General features: G+C 50.7%; 1 protein-coding gene across 4 annotated transcripts in view; it reads right to left on the bottom strand.

Annotated features, from left to right (window-relative positions):
- NFATC2 (nuclear factor of activated T cells 2) overlaps positions 1 to 16,463 on the bottom strand; it is a 145,230-nt gene that overhangs the window by 42,772 nt on the left and 85,995 nt on the right. For all 4 annotated transcript variants that reach the window (XM_038572610.1, XM_038572607.1, XM_038572609.1 and 1 more), the window contains exons 7-9: positions 4,167 to 4,222; positions 3,644 to 3,770; positions 439 to 1,128 (exon numbers count right to left, since the gene is read on the bottom strand). In XM_038572610.1, coding sequence (XP_038428538.1) covers positions 439 to 1,128; positions 3,644 to 3,770; positions 4,167 to 4,222 — 873 coding nt within the window. The remainder of the gene's footprint in view (positions 1 to 438; positions 1,129 to 3,643; positions 3,771 to 4,166; positions 4,223 to 16,463) is intronic.

Consider the following 16,463-nt stretch of genomic DNA (forward strand, 5'->3'; position numbering starts at 1 on the left):
GCAGGACTTTTTTTCTCTCTCTCTCTCTCTACGGGAATAAAAGGTTTGCCTTCCTTCCTTTCTGTTTGTCTATTCTTGGTCTAAACTTGGCAACGCAAAGAGAGTGGAAGCGGTTAAACTGCCCCAGTTCATGACCCAGGGAGCCCTCCTTTGGCCAGAACTGCCCTCATTTGCTCTTTCTGTTGCAGTGGTTATGGCGAAACATCTAAAACTCTCAGCAGCCACCCCCAAGGTCCTGCTGGGAGGACTCGTGCACACAGAGTTGAGTGAGGCAGTAAGGGTTATCTCAGTTAACCCCTTTACATTAAGAGGGAGACTCGGAGGCCCAAAGCAGGGGCAGGTGGATGGATACCCAGGCCACAGCGTGAACTTGCTGGGGGGGGGGGATACTTTGGGGGCCCTGTCCTTATGGGCAACAAGAAAAAACAAGCATCTTACCGTCATCCAAGTAGGTCTGGTCCAAGTTCTGCTCCTGTTTAATTGTCACTCCTGCAGGTAATACTTCCTTTTGGTCACTGACCGGGGGTCCGTTTTTGGCGGCTCTTTGGCTGGTGGCGTTCTGCTGCTGGATGACCGTGGGGTAGGACCCCGGGCTCAGCCTCTGACCTTGACTCACGGGAGGTGGGCCGGGCCTGGCGGTGCCGGGTGCGAAATTCTCGCAGTACATGATGTGCTGGAACTCCTGGTGGCCGCCGCAGCGCAGCGGCTGGTTGGTGGGCGAGTAGTGGATCACCGGCGAGGCCTGCTGGTTGGCGGGAGACGAGTGCAGCAGGGTGGAACCCTGGCCCTGGGAGCCAGCATGCACCAGCACCGAGCGGTGGGCGTCCGCCAGGGACAGGGGGGTGGCCATGAGGGCCGGCTGCTGGTAACCCAGCAGGCTGGGGCTCAGGCTCTTGCTCCGCTGGTAGAGGACGGCCGCCGGGTTCTGCTGCTGGTAGCGGGCATCGGGGGACGAGAGCCCCGAGCGGAACTGCTGGCAGGGCGCCATGGTGGCCACGAGGCAGGAGGGGGACTCCGCCACCATCGGGTGCTGTGGGTAGTAAGGCTGGCTCCCCAGGCCCCCGTGGGCAGGGCTGCAGATCAAGGTGGGGTCGTATTCGTCGGTGGGCTCCGTCTTGATGGCTGGGACTGGGGGAGAGAGAAGCACACGGGGTGCACCCTTCTTAGTGAGCCACAGGTGCACACAGAGGATGCGAGCACTGGGGCCGGGAACGTGGCCTTGGGAGTCCAAGTAGGTGGGATCAGAGCCCCAGGCTCTGTCACTTATTAGCCTTGGACAAGAGCCTCCCTGTGTAATTGTCTTACGTAGAAATTTTACCCTGGATGATGACGACGAATGGTGGGTCTTTCCAATAGTGGAAAGATGGCTGGTAGGTCTGTCTCAGCCCCGGGACGTTCCCAGGCTTTTCCCAGGGGCAGAGCTTGGACAGGAAGGCTTGACTGAAATTGTACCCCCTCCTCCTCCTGCCCTAGCACTTCAGTCCCTGTTCTCTGCCTGCTGTCCCTGTTAATGTTTACCATGCCCTGAAATATTCTGGATGTTTCATGTGCTTACTTATTATCTGCTAGACTGTCGGATGCTCAAAGGGAGGATTTTTTGCATCGGTTTTGTCCCATGCTGTGTCCCTAAGCACCTAAAACAGTGCCTGGCACTCAATTGGCACTCAGGTGTTTTCAGGAAACAGGAATGACCGAATGGTGGTGGATCCATCTCAGTTCTGTAGTATTCTGGGGGCAGTGAGACCTGCTGGCCTAGGCTTCAGTTTCCCCATATGTTACCTAGCAGTAACAAGCATACCCCTGGGCCCCATGGGGTTGTTGGGAAGATGAAATGAGATGAGTGGAAAGAATTTAGCACAGTGACTGGCATACAGTAAGTGCTCAGTGCTTGCTGTTATTATTACTAGCTTTCCACCATCAGCATTGGTGCCGTTGCAGCTTCTCTCTCCACCTAGGACAGTCTCCAGAACTTGTACTCTTCCAGCATCCCTTCCTAAAGCATTGCCAGTCCCAGGAGCTGAAGAACCAGTTTCCCCACTGGAGTGAATGTGGTGGGTACAAGACGGTAATCATGCTTGGGAACCACCAGGCATCAGGAAGTAGAGACAAAAAAAAAAAAAAAAAAAAAAAGGAAGTAGAGACAGCAAGGAGGTTCAGCCACTAGAGCTAAAGACAAATTGGACACCAACCAGCGATTGTTTCTCAAATTGTCCTTTAAAGACCATCATTGCAGTCCCTGGCCGACCTGGAAGACTGAATTCCCGCTCAGGCAGGCAGGTGCCAATGCCAGGCCCAGGGAGGCCTCCTGACCACAAACATGAGGTGAGAGTGCCATAGAACACAGGGAAAAACCTCTATGTTAAACAGGATCATTGAGGACGCCTGGGTAGCTCAATGATTGAGCATCTGCCTTTGGCTCAGGTCGTGATCCCGGGGTCCTGGGATCGAGTTCTGCATCAGGCTCCCCACAGGGAGCCTGCTTCTCCCCCTGCCTGTGTCTCTGCCTCTCTCTCTGTGTCTCTCATGAATGAATAAATAAAATCTTAAAAAAAAAAAAAAAAAAAGGATCATTGAGCTTTAGTCTAGAACCTTCTCAGAGATTCTCCTCTACACAGTTTTGGGTTCCTGCAAGCCCCTGCCACTAACAGCATGTCATGTCAGCCCTGGGATGGTACAATGACCAGAGAGACCAAGCAAATCTATGGACGCACTCCACCAAAGCCAAAGCCCATCAAGCCTGGGCTGCCAGGATGGTCCCCGCTTGGTCTCATGCTGCCGGCAGCACAGAGGCTCCACGTGACACTGTCACAGGATGGAAATTACACCCTGGGTGATAGTCTTGGATTATAGGTTTCCACTCCTGGAAAGGTGGCTAGCAGGCCTGTGTCAGCCTTGGGAAGCTTGTAGGCCATCTCTGCAGCCCCAGTGATAATCTGACATCTCAATAATATCAATATTACCTGCTCTCTGAATCACCTTTGATCAATTTATATTTTATCATAATCCCCCCTGCTTGAACACAAGCTCCAATGAAGGTAGGGATTTTTTAGGTTTTGTTCACTACTGTTATTTCCAAGCCAAGAACAGTGCCTCAGATATGGCACTCAGAGATTTTCTGAACGAATGAATGCATGCAAAATGGCCCCTGACACTCTTTTTCCAACTGTAGTCCTTCGTGGGAATGAGACCTCCTGGCCGGGCTACCTACCCAAGACTTCCTCTGGGGCACAGGGTGACCACCCTCTGTGGGGTCCACTAAAGATTCTGCAGGTTTCAGGGCATGTTCATTCACCAAATCATGAGCAAATCTAAGACATGGACAGGAGTCATCAGCGTTGCAACCTTCTGTTGAACAAGTCCACATGTGCCTCCCTCCTATTCTGCCCTCCCAAAGGAAATTATTAACAATAATAGCTAATATCATCCATATCTGCTTACTGTGCACTGTGCTAAGCACTTTACATGCATTTGGCTTCTCTAAGTCTTATAAGGAAGGTGCCATCTGGCAGATGAGACAGTGGAGGCTCAGAGAGGGTGAGTCACCTGCCCAAGGTTACCCAGCTGGAAGCCAACCTCATGTGTCCTCACCACATGCCTGTGCTGCCTCTCAACGCCAAAGGGGCCTTCAGAGAAGATTCCTTACCTGGGTGGTAGGTAAAGTGCTGAGGTTGACTTCGTTTTCTTTTCCCATTGATGACATAGAAGTTCACCTTCACCGATGCACGGATGTGCTTGTTTCGATATTCGGGGATCTCAACAAAAAGCATGTTCTGGAAGGAAGGAGCTATTATCAACTTCACTGCACAACGCCTACCTTCCTACGCAAGGCACATCAAGCCAGCTCAACTAAAAGGAGTCAAGACACATCCTGTATGCTTACAGGTGAAATTCTCTCTAAGGGGAACTTGACCTTCCAGCTGCAGCGAAGAAAGGATTACCACTTACTCTACCAAAGTATATTATGATGCCACAATTACAAATTAGAGGGCCGGGTGCTCGATAACTGTTCGATGGATTTGTCGATTTAATACCTACTGAGTACCTATTTGGTCCAAAGCACTGAGACTTTGATGAAGGAGGGGAAAAAAAAAAAGAAGGAAAGAGAGCACAAGGGAGGTGGGAAGGAAACAAGACAGGGCGCTCGGTCATCTCGTCCGTGTGCTTACTGGCTGGCTCTTGTCTTTATCCACCGTGGCTTCCATCTCCCAAATTTGTTGCCCATCTGGAAAAATTGAAAAGGGACACACTTTGAGGCAACTGTGAGAAACCAAGGATTTAAGACCCAAACTCACCAACTTATATTTATTTTGGTTTATGCATAGGTCATCCAAGCAAGGTGTACATGTGCGCTTGTGTTACGCATGCCTATTTGAACACACATGTATTTTTATTTACATATATTTCTTTTTCCACAGGGAGTGCATGTTGACAATAGAAAGTTGGGTACCCGTAGGTAATGAGGGAAAGAAGAGAACGGAAATTGCCCATCACCCCACTGCTGTTATGTTTGAATGTCTGTTATATCTTTCTTAAAAAAAAAAAAAAGCAGTATTGTTACACATTATACATAACTCTAAGCTTTGTTCAACCAAAGACTAGTTCCAAAATGTCCTGCACATGCCAAGACAGTCAGAGGAGCCCTATTATGGATCGCTGGCTGCCCCATATGTGGCTTCTTGATTGTCTGGGAACACAGGTGGCTCACATATTCTGCTCTAAGAGCCTTAAATGATGTCTCAGCTTATGAGTCCCTGGAGATGGTGGAAGTGTAGGAGCCCACCCCTCACCTTTCAGGCAACAGCTTGGATTTCGCATGACTCATTACAATAATCGATGAGAGGTTTTGCTCAGGAGTGAACTCTCCTTCCCTGGAGAAGAGCACTAATTCCTCAGTTTGGGGCCAACGAGTTGGGCCAAACAAAACTCTGCATCTGCAAATAACAGATTTCTTTTTCTGACCACCTACATTGGCCATTGGGCAGTTTTCGGCTGAAACAAATCATTTCCACAAGTGTTTCCAGGGTGTTTTGTGGAACGCTGGCTCCGAAGAATATTAAATGGGTTTATGAGGACAGGGAAACAAATTCTAAAGCTAATAAGCGTTTGGAAAATGCTGAGTCAATGTCAAATGGGTTTCTTTACTGCAGGACTTCTCAGGGCCTTTAATCTGCTCACATGCAGTGTAACTCTCTGAGGTGGGCTGCGGTAAATACCATGTCCCAACATTTGGCCACACAACCCTCCCTCTCCCCTGTTTTAAGCACAACGAGTAACATCTTCTATGATGGTTTAGATTTGAATCCACATAGTCTTGGCTCTTAAGGTTCACCCAAAGAAATCTGGTTTCCAAGCATTAGTTGGACTTCCTAGTACAGAATATATTTCCACAACTAATAATGAATAAAGTCCTGTGATTGCTACCAAAGCTGAAGCAATGTCGATGATCTTAGCAACAAAGGCAAGGAGCTAGCTGGAGCCCTCAGTAATGAGGACGTCTCCAAGCCTTGGCCTTAGAGTTCTACTGGACTCCTGAAATGATTAAGGGAGACATGGACTTATGTCAAAAGAAAAGAGGGAAAGTGTGGTCCATGTACCAACTCTCACTATGATGGGAGGGACCAAGGCAGAGTCACCACCATCTCCTCAAAACCCGACATTGCAGGTGCCTACTAAACATCTCATGTCTGAACACACCAAAGTGTCGGCAGCTCCAAGGGCCAACGTCAGCCATGCTCAAAAGAAGGCAAGAAAGGATGGTGGGTGGACATCAGGAATTTGAAGTTAGGGGGGGCTGGGTGGCTCAGTGGTTGAGCGTCTGCCTTTGGCTCAGGGCATGATCCTGGGGTCCTGGGATCGAGTCCCGCACTGGGCTCCCCCTGCAGGGAGCCTGCTTCTCCCTCTGCCTGTGTTCTCTGCCTCTCTCTCTCTCTCTCTCTGTCTCTCATGAATAAATAATATTTTTTTAAAAAGAATTTGAAGTTAGGTCACCAAGACTGGGTACTTTCCAGGTAAAAAGCCCTGGACAGAACTAGTCAGAAAAAATCCTCACCCCTTTATGAAAAGTCAAAACTCATCCTCAGAGATGTGTGCCCATCTTTCAGGTGGTGGTTACGAGTGAGGCATGGGTTCATGTCAAAAAGTGCATTCTTACTCACTAACTACAATGCGAGCTCTAAGTCAGGAGATCAAATAACAAATTAATCGAGGAAACAGACAATAACGTGTTGATGTCTGGTGTGCCACCTCCTCCCTGGCCTCTCATTGGCTGAACTGAGCTCTGTCATCAATAATATCTTGGCTGCTTCAGCTCGGCTCATTTCCCTGGAGACTCTGACCCACTTTGAAAAGAAAGCACAGTTTTCCAGAGTCTCATCATTGGGAGGAAAGGGAGAAGTAGCTGGGAAATAGCACCAGGACCTATTAAGCTGGGTCCATCATCTCCATCCCCAGCTCTCTTCTTGACTCATACCAGCAAGTGAGAGGCAAAGCACAAAGTGGCACTCTGATGTCCCCAGAAAGAGGATTCTCACGGGGTCTCTTCTCCTGGTCCAGGGACCCAAGAGAAATGAGAGGTGGCCTTTCTCCTTAAATTTCACTTTTTTTCCAATCTCCGGTGGGCATATATAATAAGTAAGATTCCACCCATGAATAGCCACAGAATTCCAGGGCCCAGGTACTTGGGACTACTTTTAGGAATTAGCCATCCGACACCATCAGATGGGGAAACTGAGGCCCAGAGAAAGAACCGTGGTTTGTCCAATGGCAGGAAGCAAACAGTCACAAAATCCCAGTCCTTACGCAACAACTGGCACAGTCCAATAACAAAAGAGATGATTTTGAGGAGAAAAGCTCAAGGTCATTAAGCAGAGACAGGAAGACCAGCTTCCTGGGAGGCTCAGGGAAAGTTCTCCGCAGGTAAGATCTTTCCAGGGCCACATCCACCACAAAGGTTCATGTGCATCTTCTCAAAGGCTCCCCTGCTCCCCCTGTGACAGCAGATAGCGTCTGAGTAAGCACAGAGGCCTTGAAGACCCCACCCACCCTGTCCTGGCCTCCATGGGCCCCATTTTTGCGACCTCGCCCCCAGGAGGAATAACAGCTATTGCTTCTGAGCACCGTCAGTATGGGCTGATCCGATCCAACAATCCTATACCGCAGGTCTGATCATCACCTCCGTTTGGTAGGTGAGGACACTCAGGCACTGGCCCGAGGACGGGGAGCCAGATTTGAACGCAGGCAGCTGGCCCGGTTCGCCCACGTGATGTGCTTTCTGGATCCCTGTGCAGCTCCTCCACCAAGTGAAGGAAGGACACTGGGCAGGCACTCCGGGCAGCGCATCCTTCACCCCTGAGCTGCAGCCTCTCCCGGGGAAGCCAAGCCACGGTGTCCATGGCACCCCGGGCAACCCCACCATCACCTCTCTCTCCTCAAAAGTGTGCATCTGCCTCCTCCACTGTCCTCAAAGGCCACGTTTCCCTTATTCCATACCCTAGTGCTCAGCCATCGGTCAGCACAATCAGAATTAAGATGGTTGCAATAGTCACAACCTAGGTATTTGCTGGGGCAGACGCTTCTTCAGAGGAGACAGAGGTCCACGGACAGACAAATGCATCAGCCGAAATGTGGTCTATTCGCACATACAGTGGAACAGCCTCCAGCCTCCAAATTTGGATGCACGCTCCAACACGGATCGACCTTGAACGCGTGATGCTGAGTGAAACAGGCTCGACGCAGGACAGTATTACCTAAACCCCCTTACAAGAGGGACACAGAGCAGGCAAATTCACAGACACAGAGAGAAGAACGCAGGTTATCAGAGGCCAACGGGGAGGGGGGTGGGAGAGGGGAGACTGTTTAATGCGGACAGAGCTTCTGTTTCAAAAAATGAAAATGTCCTGAAAACCGATAGCGGCGACAATAGTGGACCAATACCGTGAGTGATTTAATGGCACTGAATGGTACACTGGCAAATGGTTACAATGACCACTATTGTAATATGCATAGCTTACAATTTTTTTTAAAAGCCACTGGCCCCACCCTTGAGACCAGGCCTGTTTTATGGCCTGTAAGGTAGCTCAGACGTTTTTTTCATTAGTTGCTGCCATTTCAAAATGAGGTTTCACCAAGAAAATGCAGATTTTTGAGACACGTGGGTGGCTCAGCGGTTGAGTGTCTGCCTTTGGCTCAGAGCGTGATCCCGGGGTCCCGCAACTAGTCCCGCATCAGGCTCCCCGCAGGGACCCTGCTTCTCCCTCTGCCTGTGTCTCTGCCCCCCGCCCCCCGTCTCTCATGAATAAATAAATAAAATTAAAAAAAAAAAAAGTATCAGAACCACATGCCCAGGAGGGACATGTGTCCACAGGGCCCTCCCCAGGTTGGGCTACACAGGGATGTCCCTCTACAGCCGCTCACTTAAAAACTCTCCCTCCTTGCTGCCCCCTTTCTCTGGGCTCCAAGCAGAGCAAACAGGACCCCCACCAGGTAGGGCTTCTGGAGGCCTCTGCAGGAAGACCCTGGCGTGGCTCAAGGTCTCACCCCACTGCTGGAGCCCCAGACAGCAGGTCGGGAAGAAAAAACTCTGCCCAGTGTTCTCTGTCGGGTCTTCAACTACACGGGCTACTGTAACCCGAGCCATCTGGGGCATGTTCTGTGGCCAGAACAGAGTTCCCCTCCGTGGCACCACAGCGCTGTCTGCTTTGTTCCTGCGAACCCCAAACTCCAGAGGAGACAGACCCAGCTTGGAATCCCTGTATTTCAAGTGAAATCTCATTTTGAAATGGCCACACCTAATTAAAAACACCTCTCAGCCACCCTACAGGCCACAGGCCCAATTAGCTGTGTGCACTTGGATAAGGCACTTTACCTCTCTCTGCCTCTGATCCAAAATATGGGGACAATCACAGGACCCATACCTCACAGGTTCGTTGCCAGACAGACACGTGGCACAGGATAAATGTGGAGCAGATGTTCGTGTGCATCATTATTATGGCTCAAGGCAACATAGTATTTAAATACTGTCTTATCATTTTTTGCATTTATTCCACAATGTGTCATGATTGGGGAACAAAAAAACCACAAGCATATTTTAATCAGAAAATAATACACGTTTCTCTGCTTATAATTATGAATTTTTTTTTATAATTATGAATTATAAATATTCTTGCCTACGGGCAAAAGTAGAGGGAATTCACAAAGGGACAGTGTCCATCATAGGAGGCAGGTATACATGGTGCCGGACTTTTTTCCTTTCAAATGGGTCTTCCCACCATTATCCCAACTTTTAGAAAGAGACAGAAAGCTCACAAGAATGAAAAATCAAAACCTAAACCATGAGGCACCCATTTGGCTCAGTTAGTTAAGTGTCCGACTCTTGGTTTCAGCTCAGGTCTTGATCTCAGGGTTGTGAGGTCGAGGCCCACATCAGGCTCTGCACACAGTGGGGAGTCTGCTTAGGATTCTCTCTCTCTCTCTCTCTCTCTATCCCTCTGTCCCTCCCTGCTTTGTGCACATGCTCACTCGCTCTCTCTCCTTCTCAAATAAATAATTCTTTAAAAAACAAAAAAGAAAAAAACACCTAAATGATGAGCCAAACCTAGGGGCCCAGCTCCTTCCTTTTTAAGTACCAGAAGCCCAGAGGGCAGCTTCAGGACTCTAGCCTGGTTGTGCATCTCCAGTGTAGTCTGCACTGAGCTCCAACAGACAAGTCCCCAATGGGAACTGAAAGCTGACACTGCCGTCCTCAATTTTAGGTAGCACATGGAAGGCACACTCAAGGGAAATGATCTCTATGGGAAGTGCATGGTTTACAAAATACCTCAAGACCATTTCCCTGGGCTCATCTTCCCTTCCCCCACCCTGCATCCTGCAGAGCAGGAAGTCCTGGGGTTTCATCAAGAGAACACCCTAATCCCATCCTCTGAATTGAGCTTCCAGGGTCAGAGGAACTCTCCATAAACACTGGCAGGGCGCACTCTGCCTGAACTCACTCCCTCCAGGTTCAAGCTCAACCATTGCCATTTACTTGCTGTGTGGCCTTTGAGTGGCAGCTTAACCCCTCTGTGCCTTAGTTTCCTCCTAAGCAAAATGGCCAAGTTCATTTACTGACTTCAAAGAGTTGGCCAACATTCAAATAGATTATAGGTAAAATGCTTATTAGCAAAATGCTCAGTCCACGGTGAGTACTGCTGTAATTCTTCTTCAAGAATCTGGTGTCCCATTGGTCTGACTCTGGGGAGGAAGAACTTGCTGGTCATCTTGACCCAAGTGTTCCAGTGGGTGTTCCAGTTCCTTGTTTCACTGCATTATATTACATCTCTCATGGTGAATAGATAAAACGGCCACAGAAAGTTTTCGTGGATAGGGGGCTGAAGTAATTACAGGCCCTCTGTCCCTGGTATGGAATATCAGGTAGATGAGCTCTGAGAACACTGGGCAGCACTTAGAATTAGCATGATCCGATTCTCTGCCCTGGAAACGTGTCCCTGTTACATTAAAGAGCAGGAACTGGTAAGTACCACAGCCCCGTATGTATGGTACAAGCTCTGAGAACACACACCTCACACTGTCCACATGGCTACACCCCCGTGGCCAGAGCGGATGGACCCAGCCCAGACACGCACCTCTTCTGTAACACCATTCAGGAAACTGGGTGGAAATACATTGCATGCATATTTTTTAAAATATTTGTTCATTTTAGAGGGAGAGAGAGAGTGCAGGGTGTAGGGGCAGAGCAAGTCTCAAGCAGACTCTGAGCCGAGCTCAGAGCCCGAGGTGGGGCTCGATCTCACGACCCTGAGATCACGACCTGAGCCAAGACAAAGAGCTGGACACTTGATTGACCGCGCCATCCAGGTGCTCCATAGGTGCATTTTTAGTGTTGTTGTTGTTGTTGTTGTTTTTAAGAGAAATCTTTTCTCTTAAGGTAAAAGTATATTGCAAGTGCCTGTCTCCCGGGAACCCTCTGGGGCCACGGTCTCCGACAGAAGCCAAGCATGGACCACCAACACTGACCAAGCTCCTACTGCACAGCAGGCCCCGTACGGGTCGCTGGGACCATGGTACAAGCCACACACGCCTTCCTGCTCTCAGCAGGCCCACCATTGCTCACAAGTGAGGACTCAGGCTTCTTCAGGTCTCCTGGGCTGGAGACTCTGTCTCCCTCATCTCCCTCCGGCCACACCGGCCTTCCCCATTCCCCCCCAACAACCACACTTGCTCCTTTGCAGACGTTGCTGAGATCCGTGCCTTCCCAGACCTCCAGCTCTGCTTGGGGATGTCCCCTTGACTTGTCCCCCATCGCCTTCCATCCTCTGACCTCATCTCCTTGGCCTAATGGTTTTCTGTCTCCATCTCCTGCTGGACTGTGGGTTTCCTGAGAGCAGTGCCATGCACCTGCCTGGTTCTCTGCTTCATCCCAGCCCCACCGTGTCTGGCACACACGAGCGCTTGGGAAACACCAGTGGCCTTAACGAACAAGGTGACGTCAGGATTTCCCAGGGCTTGGCCCACAACCAGACCACTGGCTTCTCTGACAGAAAGACCCCACAAGGAGAGACTGAAGCCTTCATGAAGAGTCCTTTTGGGGGACGGAGGGATGGGGAAGACACCTGGGATAACGGTGCAGACACTGAGTCACGAACAGCTGGACCAACCCAGCTGAGTTGTCTACAATCCACTTCCCGACCCAGACCTCAGGTCTGAGACTCCGGGAAAACCTGCCCAGGACAGAGGAGGCCCAAGATGACCAAGTACGCTTCTGCTGCTCTGGGCTGAGATGAAATGAAGGACTTCAGTCCCTCAAGCAGATGTTTGGGCAAACTTCCCCCGTCCTAAATTAACAGGGACTGGCAGCCAGCACGAAACGGGCCCTTCCAAGTCTTACTCAGAGGGGAAGAGAAAAGAGCCAGGTTCTTTGGGCAATGGGGATGAGTCTAGAGAGGACTTAGCAAGCCTGTGCAAGCACAGAGAGACACGGGGTGGGGGGTGTGCCTGGTTCGATGAACATTCCAGGCTCCGTGGTGGCTGGGCCGCCGTGCCAGAGGGCGCACCCCAGTAGGCAGCGTGTCTGTGGGACCCGGGGCCCCTACCCTGCAGTTGGTCTCACGTCAGCTTTGTAGACAGTTCTCGAACCCGAAGCATCAGGAAGCGGGAGGGCTGGCATCGGGTCTGGGCTGGGGTCTCAGCAGCCAGCCTGGATGAGCCACGGGCTCCTGTCAGCACTCGAAGGAGAAACAAGGAAGCCTTCAGGAGGAGGACAGCGAATCCGTCCTCACTGGGGCCGTGAGCACGCCCCTGGGCTCCAGGCAAACGGGGAGGAAATCCAAGTGTCAGTTTGTGTTAGGAAACCATGTGTGATGCTTCCCAGCCCCGGCCCTGCTTTTAAAATTAGCTAAATGAAGATGGCCCGAGTCCCTCCAGTCTGCTCCTGCCCACTGCTAATGAGCAGAAACACGTATAGTCCCCGGGTGTGGGGGCTCAGTGGGCCGAGCGGACGGGGCCGGGGGCCAGGAGGGGCGGGGGGCTGAGATCTCACCACCCCAAATGCTACAGCCGCCCACATGCACTTGCTCACAGCGCCTTCCCCTTGTCCCCTCAGCCCTGAGTCCGTCCTTTATCCAGATTGCCAGGACGACCTTAACGACAGAAATTAGAGCCCGTCACCCCCCTGCTTAGGACAAAAAAGATTTCATGATAGACATATAGAGAAAGAGAGGCAGAGACACAGGCAGAGGGAGAAGCAGGCTCCATGCCTGGAGCCTGACACAGGATTCGATTCTGGGACTCCAGGATCGCGCCCTGGGCCAAAGGCAGGCGCCAAACCGCTGAACCACCCAGGGATCCCCTCCTAGTTGCTTTTGTAACAAAATCCAAACGCTTCTCCGTGCCTACAAAACCCTGGGCATGTCCTAGGCGCCACCCACCGTTGCCCCACCCTAGCGACCTCTCCAGGTTTGGCTGGTGTTGTCCTCACCACCCACCCCCGCCACCCTGTGCTCTTCATGTTGCCCCGGGTGGCCACCAGGGCCTGCTTTCATTTCCTCAAACACCCCAAGCTCATCCCCAGGCTGGGACAGTGGCCCTGGGCAGTTATTTCCACCTGTGACCCTCCTCTGACAGTCTGTGCAGATCCCTCTTTTCTGCCTCTAGGCCTCTGTGCAAAGCCACCTCCTCCAGGAAGCCCTCACTCTGATCACACTCTCCAGGGCGGCCAGATTTAACATCTAAGACTACAGTTAAATTTGATTTTCAGAAATCAGTGACCACTTTTTACTACAAGTATGTCCCAAACCCTGTGCTGCTGCACGGGACAGAGTGTGGTCTGAGATCTGAATTCCCCTGAGCCTCCTACATACATACATACCTGCCCCCCAACCCGAGCCCTTTGTCTAGCTCCTCTGACCTGTTTCACTGGCCTCAGAGCACTTTCCCCATCTCTGAGTGGCCTGCTCATGGGCAAGTTTGAGACTGTCCACCCCCTGAGAGCAGGGACCTCATCCGAGATGGGTCCCCAGTGCCTGGCGCAGTACCTGCACCTAGTAAGTGTTGGGTAAATACCTAGGGGGTGTCATGGAAATACCCGGGGCTAAGCGCGTGGAAGGAGGCTAACGGGGCCTCGCTGGGTTGGTCCCACGGAGGCTGGATTTGCGCCCATCTTCCATCCCCCCACAGGGGCAACCCTTCCCCACAATGAGCAGTCACCTATGGGTGCCCCCCAACGGCTGCGTCCAGCCCATCGCTCTGGGAACCAGGAAGTGGGGGCTGGGGACCCAGCCCTCCACCCACAAGCTCTGCCACCTTGAGGAAGTCTGTCAACCTCACCATGTGAGTCAGCTTCCCCACCTGTACGATGGGGGCAGGGAGCGGCCGGCACCCAAGCTCCCTCCAGCTCCTCGGTGAGGCGGTGACAGCAGGTGAGGGGTGGCTGGGGGGCAAGAGGAGAGACTCCTCTGTGCACAGAGGGACTCTTCTCTCAGATGAGAAACCAACTCGGTCCCTGCCTGCCTGGCTCCATTTCAGTAAACTGAGCTCCCAGAGGGCACGGGGAAGGTCAGCTGACCTCTTCTGAACACCTACTATGTGCCAGACACTTTGAGATCCTTGCTGTCTTTGCATTGCTGAAATATCATGAACCCCATGTTAGAGATGGGGAAACTGAGTCCCAGAGCACATAATGTGGGGCCTATCCAGGCTTCAAGCCAAATCTGCTAGATGATCCAAAATCCAGCCTCCTTATACTGCTTCTACCTTAAACATAGACAATTTTTTTTATTTATTTATTTTTTAAATATAATTTGGGATGCCTGGGTGGCTCAGTGGTTGAGCATCTGCCTTCAGCCCAGGGTATGACCCTGGAATCCCAGGATCCAATCCCACATCGGGCTCCCTGCATGGGGCCTGCTTCTCCCTATGCCTGTGCCTCTGCCTCTCTCTCTCTTTCTCTCTCTCTCTCTCTCTGTCTCTCATGAATAAATAAATAAAATCTTTAAAATAAAATAAAATAGGGATGCCTGGGTGGCTCAGCAGTTGAGCATCTGCCTTCAGCTTAGGGCGTGATCCTGGGGTCCTAGGATCAAGTCCCACATCGGGCTCCCTGCATGGAGCCTGCTTCTCCCTCTGCCTGTGTCTCTGCTTCTCTCTTTCTGTGTCTCTGATGAATAAATAAATCTTAGAAAATAAAATAAAATAAAATAAAATAAAATAAAATAAAATAAAATAAAATAAAATAAAATAAAAAGCATGAAACCAAAAATGTAGGAAAAAAATACAAAAGGGTGTTAATAAAAGATGATTTTCTTTTATTAGTTTTAACTAATAAAAGATAATTTCTTTCTTTCTTTATGATTTTCTTGCGGGTGTGTGTGGTGGCGGGCTGTGGAGGGGGGCACTTCGGCCTCCTGACTGCCATTTACACAAAGGTCTGTTAGCACCAAGAACAATTTCTGATGGTAGGAAACGCTTGAACCCAAGTTAGCTCGAAAACTCATTTCTCTGTGTCCTCTTTCAAAGCCTTCCAAACAGAATGAACTGTCAGATTCTTTCACCCAAAAGCCTGTCCTTACATGCAAGGGATGAAAATGAGACCATTTGCTCTGTCTCCAGTGGGGCTTAGGGGCCACGGCCTGGCCTCTGGCTTTGGAGGCAAGCCTGGCGTCCCGGCCAGCTGTGTGTAAGTGGTGGGCTTCAGCCCAGGGGGCCGATGACAGTGTGGACATGAGTCACCGAGGGCAGAGGTCTGTGGGGCCTTAGCCATGCCCCGGCCCGGCCCAGCCTGGAGTCTGACCTTTCCCAGAGGGAAGCCCAGTCTAGAGAGACTCCCACACCAGGTCTATTGTTTTAGACAACGCCACACTGGGCGAAGCCGAACCCGCAGAGAAAAACAGGTGGCAGGAGCAGATGCCTTCCTTAAGGTGGTTCCAAGGTTTCTAGGATACTAATTCATGGAAAGATACTTAATTTAGCAAAAAAAATTTATTTTAAGCATGTGCATTTATATTTATTAAACAAAGCCCAAAATACAACCTTTGGGAACCTCCAAGTAATAAAATGACTCATATTAGGATATGATGACTCAGTGGGAAAGAGGGAATTCCGCTACCCACGCCTCCTTTCTAAAAAATCAATTTGCCCTCTCAACAGGTGATGGGAGCCTCTGCCATCAGACTGTTCCAAGAAAATCGTCCAGCAAAACAAAACACAAATTCTCTTCAAACAATTTAAGTTTCAAAGCTGAGTAATCCGATGCAGGCAGGTTTCCAACCTACACCCCCGCAGGACACAGAGAGCCAGGGAGCTACTTGGCTGGGGCCGGGGGCCTGAATTAAGAAAGATTTACCAGCTGAAAGATTCCAAAACCCTGTGTCATGTGGAGGAACCTTCCAAAACATTGGATCCCACCCAGAAGCGGCGAGTCGCTCAAAGCCATGGCAACCCTGTTTCCGCTGCCACATCACTTTTATTTTTGTGTCCTTAGATTTTTTCCTGTTTTGCAATGTTTTGCTGGGACCCCCAACTCTGCCTGAGGCCTGGGTGGCCAGGGGCCAGGGTTACCAGCTGAAGTCAGAAACAGCCTGGACTTCTCTGCCTGAACTCTGCCTGGAAGGTTACACATTTTTTACATTTCAGAGACTATATGAAGGGTTTTAGGCCATCACCGAGGATGGTAAATAGGAAAGACCCTGATCATCCTGTTTGGTTTCTCTTTGTCCTCGTGGACGTGACCAGAGAGCTTCCTTGGGGTGGGGGTGGGGTACGGGGCGGGGGGGCAGATGCTGATTAACACCACCTGGGCATCCAGCTCCATCACCAGCTCTGGGCTGACCTGTTACCTCGGCTGTAAACGGGGACCATGTCACCTGTCTCTTGGGGACGATGTGACAATTAAAGGAGAAGACCCCCGTTGGACAGTATGAATGAATACCTACTATGTGCACAGGGATTGTTCTAGATGCTGTGGATACAGCAGC

Source organism: Canis lupus, chromosome 24, assembly GCF_011100685.1.
Source record: "Canis lupus familiaris isolate Mischka breed German Shepherd chromosome 24, alternate assembly UU_Cfam_GSD_1.0, whole genome shotgun sequence".
In the NCBI taxonomy this organism is placed as follows: domain Eukaryota; kingdom Metazoa; phylum Chordata; class Mammalia; order Carnivora; family Canidae; genus Canis; species Canis lupus.